The sequence below is a fragment of the Lutzomyia longipalpis genome, chromosome 2, assembly GCF_024334085.1.
Source record: "Lutzomyia longipalpis isolate SR_M1_2022 chromosome 2, ASM2433408v1".
Taxonomy (NCBI): domain Eukaryota; kingdom Metazoa; phylum Arthropoda; class Insecta; order Diptera; family Psychodidae; genus Lutzomyia; species Lutzomyia longipalpis.
This window is the reverse complement of record NC_074708.1, coordinates 36,300,963-36,313,018: the sequence shown is the minus strand read 5'-3', so window position 1 is coordinate 36,313,018 and position 12,056 is coordinate 36,300,963. Positions and strand designations below refer to the sequence as shown.

The following is a 12,056-nucleotide window of genomic DNA, read 5'->3' as shown; positions in this document are numbered from 1 at the left end:
TAACCTAAAAAATTAGGGCTGTTAAAGTAACGACAAGAATTCAAAATGAAAGCATATTTTTTTCCTTTTTTTTTTTAAAGTAAAATGGAGTAAAATATAGTTTTAAATAATATCTCACCAATTTATTGACTTTTCTATAAAATAAATATAACATTTTGGGAGCTCACAGCAGTATAACATTTCGGGGCGTTGGGGGTGGTGTTGAGGGAGCTGGTGGACTATGAGCCTGGGAGTTGACTACGTTGTCATTTTCAACGAGAATCTCATACTCAATGATCCTGAGAGTCGGATGTTCGAGAGAGAGGCTTCGGAATTCATCCGTAAAAGTCAGGATGTAGAAGCAGAAGGTTGTAGCTACAACCCATTCGGATATCGAGCTAGCCACATGGTACTTCCAACCCCCATCGGAAGGATACCATTTGCGTGGATCTTCACCGCGGAAGAGGATGTGTGATATAACCCCCGTCACGGCGACTACGACGAAGAAGATGGTGCAGACGACGGAGAGAAAGAGCCGAATGTGTGCCTTGAACATGGTACCTACGTAGGGTTGTATGTAGTAGGAGATCACAGCCTGCATCCAGAAGTAAACTGTACCAAGGCCGAAGCAGAGGAAGGCGCCACAGAGGTGAACAACGCGGACATTTGTTTCCTGGAAGTTGGCTACAATACTGATGCCAAGGCAGGAACCGAACCCAACCCAGAGGGCACGACTGTTGAGCTTCCACGTTGAATCCCGAAGGTCTGCATGGTATTCACACAGGACGCATATTTGGCGGAATCTCACGTAGACTACGATTCCCACTATAAAGAAAAATTAACAAATTAGTTTGTCTTAAACCTGATATCATGGCTGTATAAGCTGTTAAAGGTTAGTCCATGTTATCCTGATCATCCTAAAGAAAATCCTTTAGTAGGATCTTAGAACTGTAATAAGTTCATTAAGATTAGGATTAAGGAGTTAAATTTAGATTTAAAACCAGCAACGACCAATTTGAAGACTCGAAATTTGTAACCGTTAACCTGCTTTCTCAGACCTAAAAGAAAAGATAGAGAATGAAGCAATTCTTACATAGAATGCATCCCATGTTAATGAGTTGTCCAAAGACACAACTTTCTGGGGAATAAGTGGCAGCATCGCTGATATAGGGAATAGCCGGTACAACATGCCCCTGAACAATGGCAGCAATGTATCTGTCAAAGATTAGAAAATTGTTTACAATGCAAAACTCTGGGGAGTTCCCTTAGAAAGTATGAGTCATTGCGGAAAAATTCATCGCAATTTTTACTCACGTTCCCAGGAAGGTGACCTGGAAGAGGAGATAGACAGATATTGGAAGAAGATATAGGTAAGACATTGCAGTCCTGTCAATCCTTTTTTTTATTCTCCTTTTGACAAAGGACGTCTGATGCAACAATAAGTAATTCCTCCGGAGAGAACTTTTCAAACCGGGAAAACTTTACGGTTCTGGAAACATTGACCCAGCACTGCTGAAGAAAAATCAATTGTATGGCATTGTTTGCCAACAATTTGTCACGCTTCACCAAAAATAAATTGCAGGAAGCGCGCGGAGGACTTTTTTACGCGCTTTACGTATTTGGTGCAAACAAAAATATTTGGGAACTTGCAAACAATAGTTTATTTTTAGGTTATGGTCTGGGAAGTGTCAGAACGACGTTAGATCTTTGAGTTTGGGGGCTTTTGTTGCGTTCTTTTAGGTGGTTTTAGTGAAGACACTAAGGTTTGAGTCTTATTAGGTTATATTTTCAAATATTTTTAACGGATTTTTATGTTTTCCAAAAATTTCTTGATTTTTTTCATGTTGGAATAAGATGGGTTAATAACAATTAAAAGGGTTAAAATTTTTATCCAAAAGAAAAGATATAAGATCTTTATTTTTTTCTCTAAAAAAGAATATTTTGAAAAGTTTGTTAGAAGTTTTTACGCCAAATAAGCATGAAGAATTGAAAAGAATGATCAAATATGATCTTCCTTTGCATCAGAATTTAGCATTCCTTTCGATAAGTGTTGATGCAAACGACAATATAGATTTGGTAATGATTTAATTGTCATAAAAGGGTTAATATTTGATTGTTTTTAATGAACTAAAATGTTTTGTCTTTTGGATTAAAACTAAGACAATTTAATCCAATAAAAAATCTAAACTGGAACATTCAAAAAGTCTCTAAAAGAAAACAAAAACATTTTAATAATATTATTTTATTTAATCAACAATTTCTCGCTCTGAAACGAAATTAATATTTTCTTGTCAGTTTACATTTTCTTTGTAGAAAAAAACATGATTATTGAGCAAAAAAAAATTAAATATTAATCGAGCTTATTCAGTAAATATTTCATTTATAAATACATATATAGTACCAGTTCTGTGTGCCATTTAATATTGGAAAGAGAATTAATAAATCTCCGAAAAAAAAACATTTTCAACAAAATTTTCTTTTATCTTTTTTTTTCCATTCAATTAATGGATTTATATATTTTTTTTCTTTTAATTTTTCATCGTATCTCTGTGATATGTCAATACAATTTTCACACATTTTATTTTTCTTTTTTTTTTTCATATTTATGTTTTAAAAATTAAAAAAAAATGTCATCTATTTCTGCTTCGATTTTTTCGTCTTTTTCTTCTAATAAGTTCTCTCTTGGTCCTATATTTCAGCAATGATTGACAATATAACATTAAAAAGTTTTTTTTTCATTGGTTTTTTAGTGAAAAAGATGTTTTTTTTTTTAGTAAACTTCTCGAGATTTTTTTTATCAATTTGTCTATTATATATTTTTTTTTCATTTTATTTAGGAAACAACCACATCTTATTTAATTTATTTATTATTTATTATTTTTTTCTTTATCAACACATTTACGGTGATTTTCGTGCCAAAAAAAAGAAACAATTTTCACTCTTTGTCATACTTATATAGAAACGGAAAATTCAACGTGTAGAAATTACGCTAAAAATTTTATTCTTTATCCTCCCAATAAAACATCTATACGCCCCCCGTCGTGAAAGTCTTTTTTTCATTTTTTTTTCATCATAATAAATACAATTTGGTGAACATTTTATTATAATATATATTTTTTCGTATATAAATCTTACATTGAAGGTAATAACTTAGCATCTCAATTGTGTGATAAAATGCGTCTCTCTCCCCATTTGGGGGGAAAAATAAGAATATGGTATTATATATAATAGAAAAAATTATGTACACATATTTTGGAATGTTCCTTCCATATCCTTTTTATTATAAAAGGAAAAAAGAGAAAACAATGATTTATTATTTATTATAAATTACCTTTACTCTACAGAATACTCCCGAAAAATTGCCAAACCTCCGCGCGCGCACACCCACGCATAAATCTCGTCTTGATAAACAACAAACATTCATAAAATATCTCCTCCCCCCTCTGGAGATTCCCTCAGACACAGGCAATTAATCAGAAGTGCATGTCTCCTCTGTCTTTGGCTAAGAAAATGAGACATTTCCCCCCATTCATTCGGTATTGATAAATCCACCCTACGATGCTCCTCCACTGTACGCTCGGGCAATGTTGTCGAGTAAAATTTTCAAGGCATCCGGATATTCGGGACTGTGGTCTGCATTCTACTAACTCGAGGTGCAGTTGTACGGGTCATCCGGACGGAAGTTGGGTACCTCCTCGAAGGGACGTACCCCTGCCGTCTTTTGGGCATCCCGGACACGTTCCACCTCACTCATGACACGCAGAAAATTCTGACCAGCCAACTTTGTCAGCTCCTCAGCTGTCCAGCCGTCGCCCATCAGCTCGGCAAAGAGCATGGGGTACGTGGACACGTCCTCAAGCCCTTTGGGGGTACTGTGGTGGTACATGAAAAAAATGCCGAAGAAGGCAAAAAAATCAGAGTTGAGACATTTTCTTGAATACAGATAAAAGATTTGCGATTAGAGAATGGTTGTGCTATAAATCTTAAAATTTATTGCTCCTTGTTTAATTAGTGAATAAAAGAATAATTATTATTCGGTGCTTGTATCAGCACTTGTCGTAAAAATGTTTGTTTTTTTTTAAAGAAATTTTTAATAATAGTTCTTACGGCAAATGCTCATGCAAACAATGTTTTGGATATCACAAAAATCGACAATTTTATCTTATGATTTATTTATAAATATTTTAAAATTCTTTAAAATTTTAATAAATTTTCCAATTTAAATCTAGATTATTTCTTTGTAGTTGTGATTCTTTTTTATTGTAGGGGAAACTGGGGTAAAATGGTGATTTTTTAGAAGATAATTTTTCCTGAGTTCTATGAAAATGTTTGAGTTTTCCTATGACGACTATCTTATAGGAAATTTTCCGGACTATAACTTTGTCTCAGATGATTTCACTCTTTCTCAACGAAAAATGCTTTTTCAGGCCATTTTTTAAACCCTTGCACATTTGCTTGTTCTCAAAATCCTGGGGTAAAACGGTGAATTGCGGTTTTTGTTCCCTAATCTTATTTTAATGAAATTATTTTAGCTAGGCACTATTAGACAGATTAGTACTCATAACTTTTTGAAATATTAAGTTTAATTTTTTTCACCTTCACCATTTTACCCCTGTTACCCTTATTCTAAACAAAAATTTTTTTTTCTATTAAAATACTGTAAAAATACTCAAATAAACAATAATAAATGAAACTGATAAATATCCAATTAAGAAAATCTCTAATCTATACTTTGAGGAATTTTATCAACTCTGTGTGGGAGTAAATTGGCCATCAATGGTTGAATTTCATGGTGCAGTAAACGAAATTTGTGATCGATCCGCATATGTTTGGAACAGCACATTGTATGCTATGTGGAGTAAGAACCACAAAACACCAACAAGCTGGAAAGTTTTAGCTTTTCGTGCAAACTTACTAATTGATCCCATCGAAGCCAGCACCGAGCCCCACATGATCGATTCCAGCCACACGTTTTATGTGATTGATGTGTGCTGTAAGGAGAAATTAGAGAGCGAATATTGGCTAACTTTCATTAAGTCTGCACAAGTGCATAATGCTATTTAGTGGGTGGGTACATTGTATGAGGGGAAGTAAAGGGTTAAAGAGGGTGGATTTTCGTACCAACCCTGAATTTTCTCTCTTTCCTTATGAATTTGTGCCTTTAATAAAGTCAAATTCAAACGTTAAGAGTTTGTGAAAAGAAATTCTTCTTCCCACAAACCCTTCGCATGGAATTCGTCAAATGATAAGATCAAAGGCTAATTGTTGGAATGCATTGTCCCAATTTTGCAATCAATTGATTGCTAATTTCCTGCATATATACAGAACGGCTAATTCAGTGATATAAATTAATAAGCTAGGGGGATTGTAATTAAATTCTCCTGATGCAAAGCGTATCAATGAATACTCATTGAGTTGCATTGGGGTGGAATTGAGTTAAAACAATTGCGTGTGAATAATTAACAACACATGACCCAATTTCTTTCCAATATATATTGCAAAACAAATGGTAAATAAATGGGGAAAGAGAGGGTGGGTGCGTGTGGGTGATGTGTCTCACCTACGGCATCGTGAACTGTGGCATTTTCGCTGCAACTGAGGAAGCGTGAGTAGAAGTTCACCATGACGAGACCACGATTTCGCGCCACGGCAACGAGGATGTCATCCTGGACGTTGCGGCTGGAATTGCAGATCTCATAGGCGGAGGAATGAGAGAATATCACAGGAGCATCAGACACAGCCAGAGCATCACGCACCGTGCCCACAGACACGTGCGAGAGGTCCACAATCATCCCCAGGCGATTCATTTCCCGGATGATGGTCTGGAAAAATCAGAAAGATTTTTTTTCATTTATTAATCTTTTGTTATTTTATTGATTTCTTATAGATAAATCATTTTCATCGAAGCTTTGATTATAATTTCCAATCTAATCAATTTTTCTCACTGATCTCACATTAAAAGATTTAAAATTTAAAATCTATATGTTATATGTAGGTATGCTCCATGACCTACATTTATATTTGATCTACACATAGGACATAAAAGCTCTCTCTCTTGTGGTTGTCATGCAAAAGAACTTTCAACACACATTGAAGCTTCATGTCAGCAACATCGCATCCTTCCTCAAGGACTCACAAAGGTATATATATATAGGGAGGAAAAGGGAACGTTCCTTTTCTTCCTTGTTTGGCTGTTCAACGTCGTTCCGGGCGACGAGCGTGTCTTATCTACACCGAATGATATCTCTTAACCGAGGTGTATGTTTTTCTTCCTCTTCTTGGTTTCTTGTTCTTTTCCCCAGCTCCACCCTTCAGCCTCCTTGCACTTGATGCTTCCACATCCCAATCTCCCTGCCCCGCGCTTCCAAGGAAATGGATGACAAAGAGCTCGCACGAGGCGGGAGGAAATGGAGAAATCTGATTTTTCTCCATGTCGTTTTGGTATCTTGACAAGATCCTCATCATCCTATACGGGGGAGGCGCATTCCGACGAGGCACGCGGATTGTACCAGAGAGCCCTCGAAGAGATTTCTCTGATTTTTCTGCCGCCCTCCTTTTCAATCGTTGTCATCGACTTTTCACTTTTTTTCTTCTTCCCTTTTTTTTCTACTTGCCTCTCCACCCCCTGTGTGCTTTTCTGCAATTCAAAAGCGACACATTTCGAAAGGAAGCACCCTCCTCTTACAGTACAGCATACACCCTGTGTGCGCGTGGGGGGTTAAAATTCACAAACACCCACCCAAACAGTGCTCCTGACTTCAATGGCAAAAATCTGTCGTGGCAAAAGTCTCGGGGAATTTTTGCTGAGGGGGTGGTTGTGGGCGTTTGGTGCGCTTGAATTCATTCAATAGAGCAGAATAAACATTTGTGAAACCATAAATTCCTCAAGTGTTGTGCTTCCTTCGGCAATCAATTGCTATGTGGAGAAACCTCTACCATCCATCCACCCTCTCTTGGTCCGCCCCTCATCGCATTCTGTTTGACTTTATACAATATATATTATTGCTCAAGTTTGCTAATAAATGCGCTCTCTGGCCCATATATAGAAATTTTCATTTTCCCACCATCTTCTTGAGAACCAGGATTAAGTGGTTCACATGAGTTGGTTTTCCGAGGAAATTCCTGAGCATAGAGCCTTCCCAATATTCCCCTAAGGTGCTCCCGGTATCCCATTGGGAGGGAAAAGTTCTTGCAATTGAGACTACATAGAACGGTAGCGAACTGAATAAAATATAACATCCTTTTTGCACGAATGAAATGCACTTTGGTGGCAAATTTCAAAGAAACTTCCCTTAGAGGTTTTGTCCTTTAATACTCCTCAGAGTCTTTGGAAATTTCCCATCAAGTATTTTTTATTTAGACGAAAAGTTTCTGTGATTGAACCTTTTAAGAATTTGAGAGAGGAGAAAAAAATCTTTTTACATTCCAAATGAGATTTGAACCTGTTCTTGGGTGTAAAGAATAATGCGCTTTAGCTGTCTCGGCTAAGAGGATACCGAATAAAAGAATAAAGAATTTATTTATTCGGTTTTTTCTCCAGGGAAGTTGATAATTCAAAATCCTTTGAAAAATTTCAACAAATTTTGAGAAATATTTTTAAATATTCAGAATAGTTTATGATTTATTCTGGAATACTTTTTAATATTCAAATATTTCGCTAACTTTTTAAATATTCAGTTTATGGACTATATTTGTATGTATTTTTGAATTGATTTCTCAAAGTTGGTTTTTTCAAGCATAAAGCTCTCTCTGTTATCTCTCAGTCAGAGCTTTTTAGCTATATTTCAGATCTAACTAATAAAATTCTGCAAAAATAGTATCAAAATAATTGCAAATATTTAAAAATATTAAATCTAAGAAGATTTTTCAATAAATTAATTTTATTTCTCAAGAAAAGCTCCATTTCGAATGCACATAACAATTAAAAGTATACGACATTAAATAAATAAAAACCAAATCAAATAAAAGTCAATCATAACGCGTCCAGTTATAAGAGTTGGTATACCACAACGCGGATGGGTCAGTCTATGCGTTGTAATTTAATTTTTAAGTAGTATTAGTAGGCAAAGGTGATTTTTTATATGAAATTCATCAATTCGAAAGACAAAAATGGTTATATCTCAAGTTCTATTGCACATACAGAAATTTCTTGACTAGTTTTGGAAAGGTATTCAAATAAGCTATAATCTGACATATATTTCAATACATTTCAAGGTCACCTCCAGAACACAAAATGGCGGTTTTTTGTTCTACCAAAACAGTTTTTTGCACTTTTTGTCCTCAAGGAATGGTTTTAGAGGTTTCTGATGTTCCAGAAAGTTGTAGATAATTGCAAAACCTTTAATTTGATACTAAATTGAGCAAAATCGGACAATCCGTTCAAGAGATATGGCTCTTAGAACTTTTCAAATTCAAGAATTTTTCAAATGGCCATATCTTCTAAACGGCGACATAGATTTTCTTCATTTTCGGACCGATGAAAGATATTGAGTCAGGCTACAACATATCAAAAATTCAAGGAAATCTAAGATGGGGATTCTGAGATATTGCCCCTTAAATTTAGGCAATTTTTGTTTTTGTTTTTAGCGTCTCTTGCGAATGTTTTTGAAACTTGAAATGTTCTAGACAGTTGTAGGGCTTCTCAATACCTTTCATTTGATACCAAGATGGTCAAAATCGGTCAAGCCGTTCTCGAGTTACATCGAAAAAACACTTTTTGCTTTAGGCCGCCATATTTGCTAAACCGCTCGACCGATTTTCAAGTATGAATTGTTGATGAAAACGTCTCACTGAGCTCTACAACATACTAAAATTTCAGACCTCTAGCTGTAAGGGAAGTGGTTGACGGTAGTTCAAAATGGCGGACGGCGGCCATCTTTGATTTTGAAAATGCGAAAAAATGAAATTTTACACCCACATTTCTATATAAAACTTCAAACCGGAAGTCTCTATCTGTTACCGTTCTCGAGCTATAAGGCAAAATGGGGACCAACGGCAGGCCGGCCGGCCGGATCAAAAATTTTCCACCACCATTTTCGTAATGTGGGAAGTCTAAAACGTGCTCATACCAAGTTTGAGCCCGATCTGAGGTGGTCGGTTTTTCCGATGATTACAATACTTGGTATGCCACGATTGTGGTATACCAACTAATTGATACAATAAAAAAGAAGTCTAAAAACAACATAAAATTTTATTATTCCAATTTATTATTCATTAAATCATCTTCTCAAAATCTCAATAAAATTTATTTCTTCAAAGGAATTTTTTTTTACCATATTGCTATGAGCTTTCATATCGCTTTTTCCTTTGTTAGGGAAAATACATCCACAAAGTTATCCATTTTATTTTAATGCAAAAACCATTCTCCAACATTCGTTATCATTTTCAAATACAATGTTACAGAATTGCTTTGCTTTTTGTCCTTTTTGCAGCTCTTTTTCCTTCCTGAGCTTTTTTTTTATTTGTTTATTCACTGTGACTTTCATTTGAAGCAAAAATTATGGAAATTTCACAGAGAGAGTTTTCTCCAAGGTTTTTCTTTCTTCTAATTGGTTCACACCCCCATCATTGATTCATACCAAGTGATGGTTTCAATGGGAAAAAGAAAAATCATCCACTTGACAAACTTTTCCCGCACAGTATTGTGGATTTTAATTAACCTCACGCGAGATACATTTCTATCCAATTTTTTTATGAGTGAGAAAAATACGAAAGAATAATGAAAAATCATTGACTTTTCTCGAGTATTTAATTAGTTTCCCACGCAATTTGCAGCTAATTTTAATTAGCTTGTTAGGGAGAGCTTGATGGGAAGCTTTCTAATAAAAGGATTATATGGTAGATTTTTTTTCTCTTCAGCTGTACGCCCATTTCACTTTTTTTGGCATTATTGCTGTTGACATTCACTCACATTTACCATGTTGTTCGTTCTTTTTTTTTCATTTGAAATTCAATGCCAAAGGGTCGACTTTTGGCCTCAATTGTGTTGATTTTTGGGGTAGGTGAGGGTGTTGAATTGGGCAGCATGTGTGTGTGTGGGATGCGTGAATGAGAGAATCCCTGACGAGGGATTTTCAAATAAACAAGCATCAGCCCGCCAGAACAAATGTTTGATGGGCTCTTGAGGATTCTATCGAAGTTCCTTGATTTATTCACATCCCCCACAACGTCTTACCGCCCCTCAACCCCCTCAACATTCTTGCACATTGTTGGGAAATTCTCAGGATTTCAGCCTTCAAATGTTTTGTGCATTTTAGAGGGTGTGATGGTGGTGGTTTATTGAATTGTTTGTCAGAGTTTCTTTCTTATCAATTGCTTCTTTCCGTGAAAGAATTCAATCCTTTTTGTCTGACAAGCTCTTTAGAGAGGGTGTCTGTGATAAGCTCATGCTCCTAAGCGGGTTTGTGGCAGTAGATGCGATTGAATTGCACCATGAGAAATGCAAAAGCAACACTTTCTCAAACACTGATCCTCTCTATCACCCATCGAGGATTTTACCCCTAAATGCAAACCCTAAATATTTGCCTCTATACGATGGAATTTTCTGCATAAATTTCTAAAGCCCAATTGATGGGAAAAAAGCTCCCAACGAGAGAGCTTTGCGTGTGTATGGGAACGAAATTGAGATGGAACATTAATGAGTGAGGAAATCCCCGAACATTTGCACTTCTTCCACTCAGATGGAAAAGTTTTTTTTTGTGCTTTTCCCCCCATCTGTGTGTGTTTTAAAACTCATCTCCGGGGATGTAAAAGGATTCCCCCCATGGAAAGTCAATCGATTCTCAACTGCATCCACCCCCACCAGCATGTCGACTTTCACAGAAGCACACAAAAAATGATACAGAAAGTAAAATGAGAAGTAGTTGGGAGAGTGAGAGAAAAAAGCTCACAAATGCAGCTTTAGTAGAGATGAGTAAATTATGTAGGAAGAAATTTTTTTCACTTCCATTTTCTTCGCCGTTGCACATTAATCTTCTTTTTCTTCCTCCATGGAAAGACCATTGTAATTTTCAATGAGATGGCAACAGTGTCGGGGCAGGATGGCGGGGTACGGAAAAAAGGAGGCAAAAGGATAAATTGAGCAAATTGCCTCCCTCCCAGAGGGGGGGGGGGGCAAGAAAGATTCCAAAGAACGTGCGGAGAAGGCAAAGAAAAAGATGAATGCAGAAAGTGTCCAAGAATGACTTTCCTAATTATTTCTGTCCAAGCAAAATGGTGCAAAAGAGTTCTCTTCATTAGTTAAGAAAACGCGCGCACCATCATCAAATAAGAAAGCAATTGACGTTGTTAAAAGAATAGAATGTTAAAAGAGAGAGAAATCAATCTTTTAACGAATTAAAAACTTTTCCTTGCGGTAATTAAAATTCTTCTAATGGTCTTGCACAAGAAATTAATGCCTTGTTTGCTTTAAAGAACCACGAATTGTTATTCTTATGAATATATATTTTTTATGGAGGCGCCTGGTGGTAGTGAAAAGAAAGTTTAAAACAGCCGTGGAGACGCCTGGTTTTCTGTATTTATTTTCATTAATTTTCTTTCATTTATTGAACTTAGAAATCAACCTTAATTTTTGAGTAAAATCAAATGTTTATTTAAATATTCAGAGTTTTCATCAAGATGAGCTTAAAGTTATTTAATCAAAAATTAATTTTATAATCAATCAATATTCAGTTGAGAAATCCCTTATTCTCCATTCTCCCAAAATCTCGATTAAATCTGCATCCTTGCTCTCCCTCTCTCACACCCTCTAAGGAATCATTTGGCATTAATTAAGGATTCTGTAACAACTGATTTCCCATCAATTGAGGATATAGAGATTGGAAGCCTAAAGAGGGGGTTAAAGACATTATATGGGGGAATTATTCAATAAAATCAATCGATCATTGTCTTCTAATTTTCAAATAATTCAAACAGAGAGATGTCACGAAGAATTCTCATTGTTATCTCAATTGTTGAGCTTCAATGTTAAAGACTTTCAATCTAAATCTCCCAGCGGAGTGATATAAGAAAATTAAAGAAGAAAATTTACGAAAAAAATTGAAAAGAATATTAAATAGAAAAATTCCAGAGGCGGAAAG

The 12,056-nt window shown here is 35.7% G+C and overlaps 2 protein-coding genes across 3 annotated transcripts in view; both read right to left on the bottom strand.

Moving 5' to 3' along the window:
* Positions 1 to 100: 100 nt before the first annotated feature.
* Positions 101 to 1,669, bottom strand: LOC129790518 (DNA damage-regulated autophagy modulator protein 1). The gene is made up of 3 exons (XM_055828024.1): positions 1,294 to 1,669; positions 1,073 to 1,194; positions 101 to 804 (listed from the first exon to the last, which is right to left on the bottom strand). The coding sequence occupies exons 1-3, from the start codon at positions 1,356 to 1,358 to the stop codon at positions 164 to 166; spliced, it is 828 nt and encodes a 275-aa protein (XP_055683999.1). The 5' UTR covers positions 1,359 to 1,669; the 3' UTR covers positions 101 to 163.
* Positions 1,670 to 2,231: 562 nt separating this feature from the next.
* Positions 2,232 to 12,056, bottom strand: part of LOC129790516 (uncharacterized) — a 33,088-nt gene continuing 23,263 nt past the window's right edge. For both annotated transcript variants that reach the window (XM_055828021.1, XM_055828022.1), the window contains exons 10-12: positions 5,540 to 5,801; positions 4,895 to 4,970; positions 2,232 to 3,851 (exon numbers count right to left, since the gene is read on the bottom strand). In XM_055828021.1, coding sequence (XP_055683996.1) covers positions 3,623 to 3,851; positions 4,895 to 4,970; positions 5,540 to 5,801 — 567 coding nt within the window. In that variant the 3' untranslated portion in view covers positions 2,232 to 3,622. The remainder of the gene's footprint in view (positions 3,852 to 4,894; positions 4,971 to 5,539; positions 5,802 to 12,056) is intronic.

Coding starts and splice junctions, on each gene's coding strand:
- LOC129790518 (XM_055828024.1), bottom strand. CDS start 1,358: ATGTCTTACCTATATCTTCTTCCAATATCTGTCTATCTCCTCTTCCAG. Junction 1,195..1,293: donor CAGGTCACCTTCCTGGGAAC/GTGAGTAAAAAT, acceptor AATCTTTGACAG/ATACATTGCTGCCATTGTTC. Junction 805..1,072: donor TAACATGGGATGCATTCTAT/GTAAGAATTGCT, acceptor TTTTCTTTATAG/TGGGAATCGTAGTCTACGTG.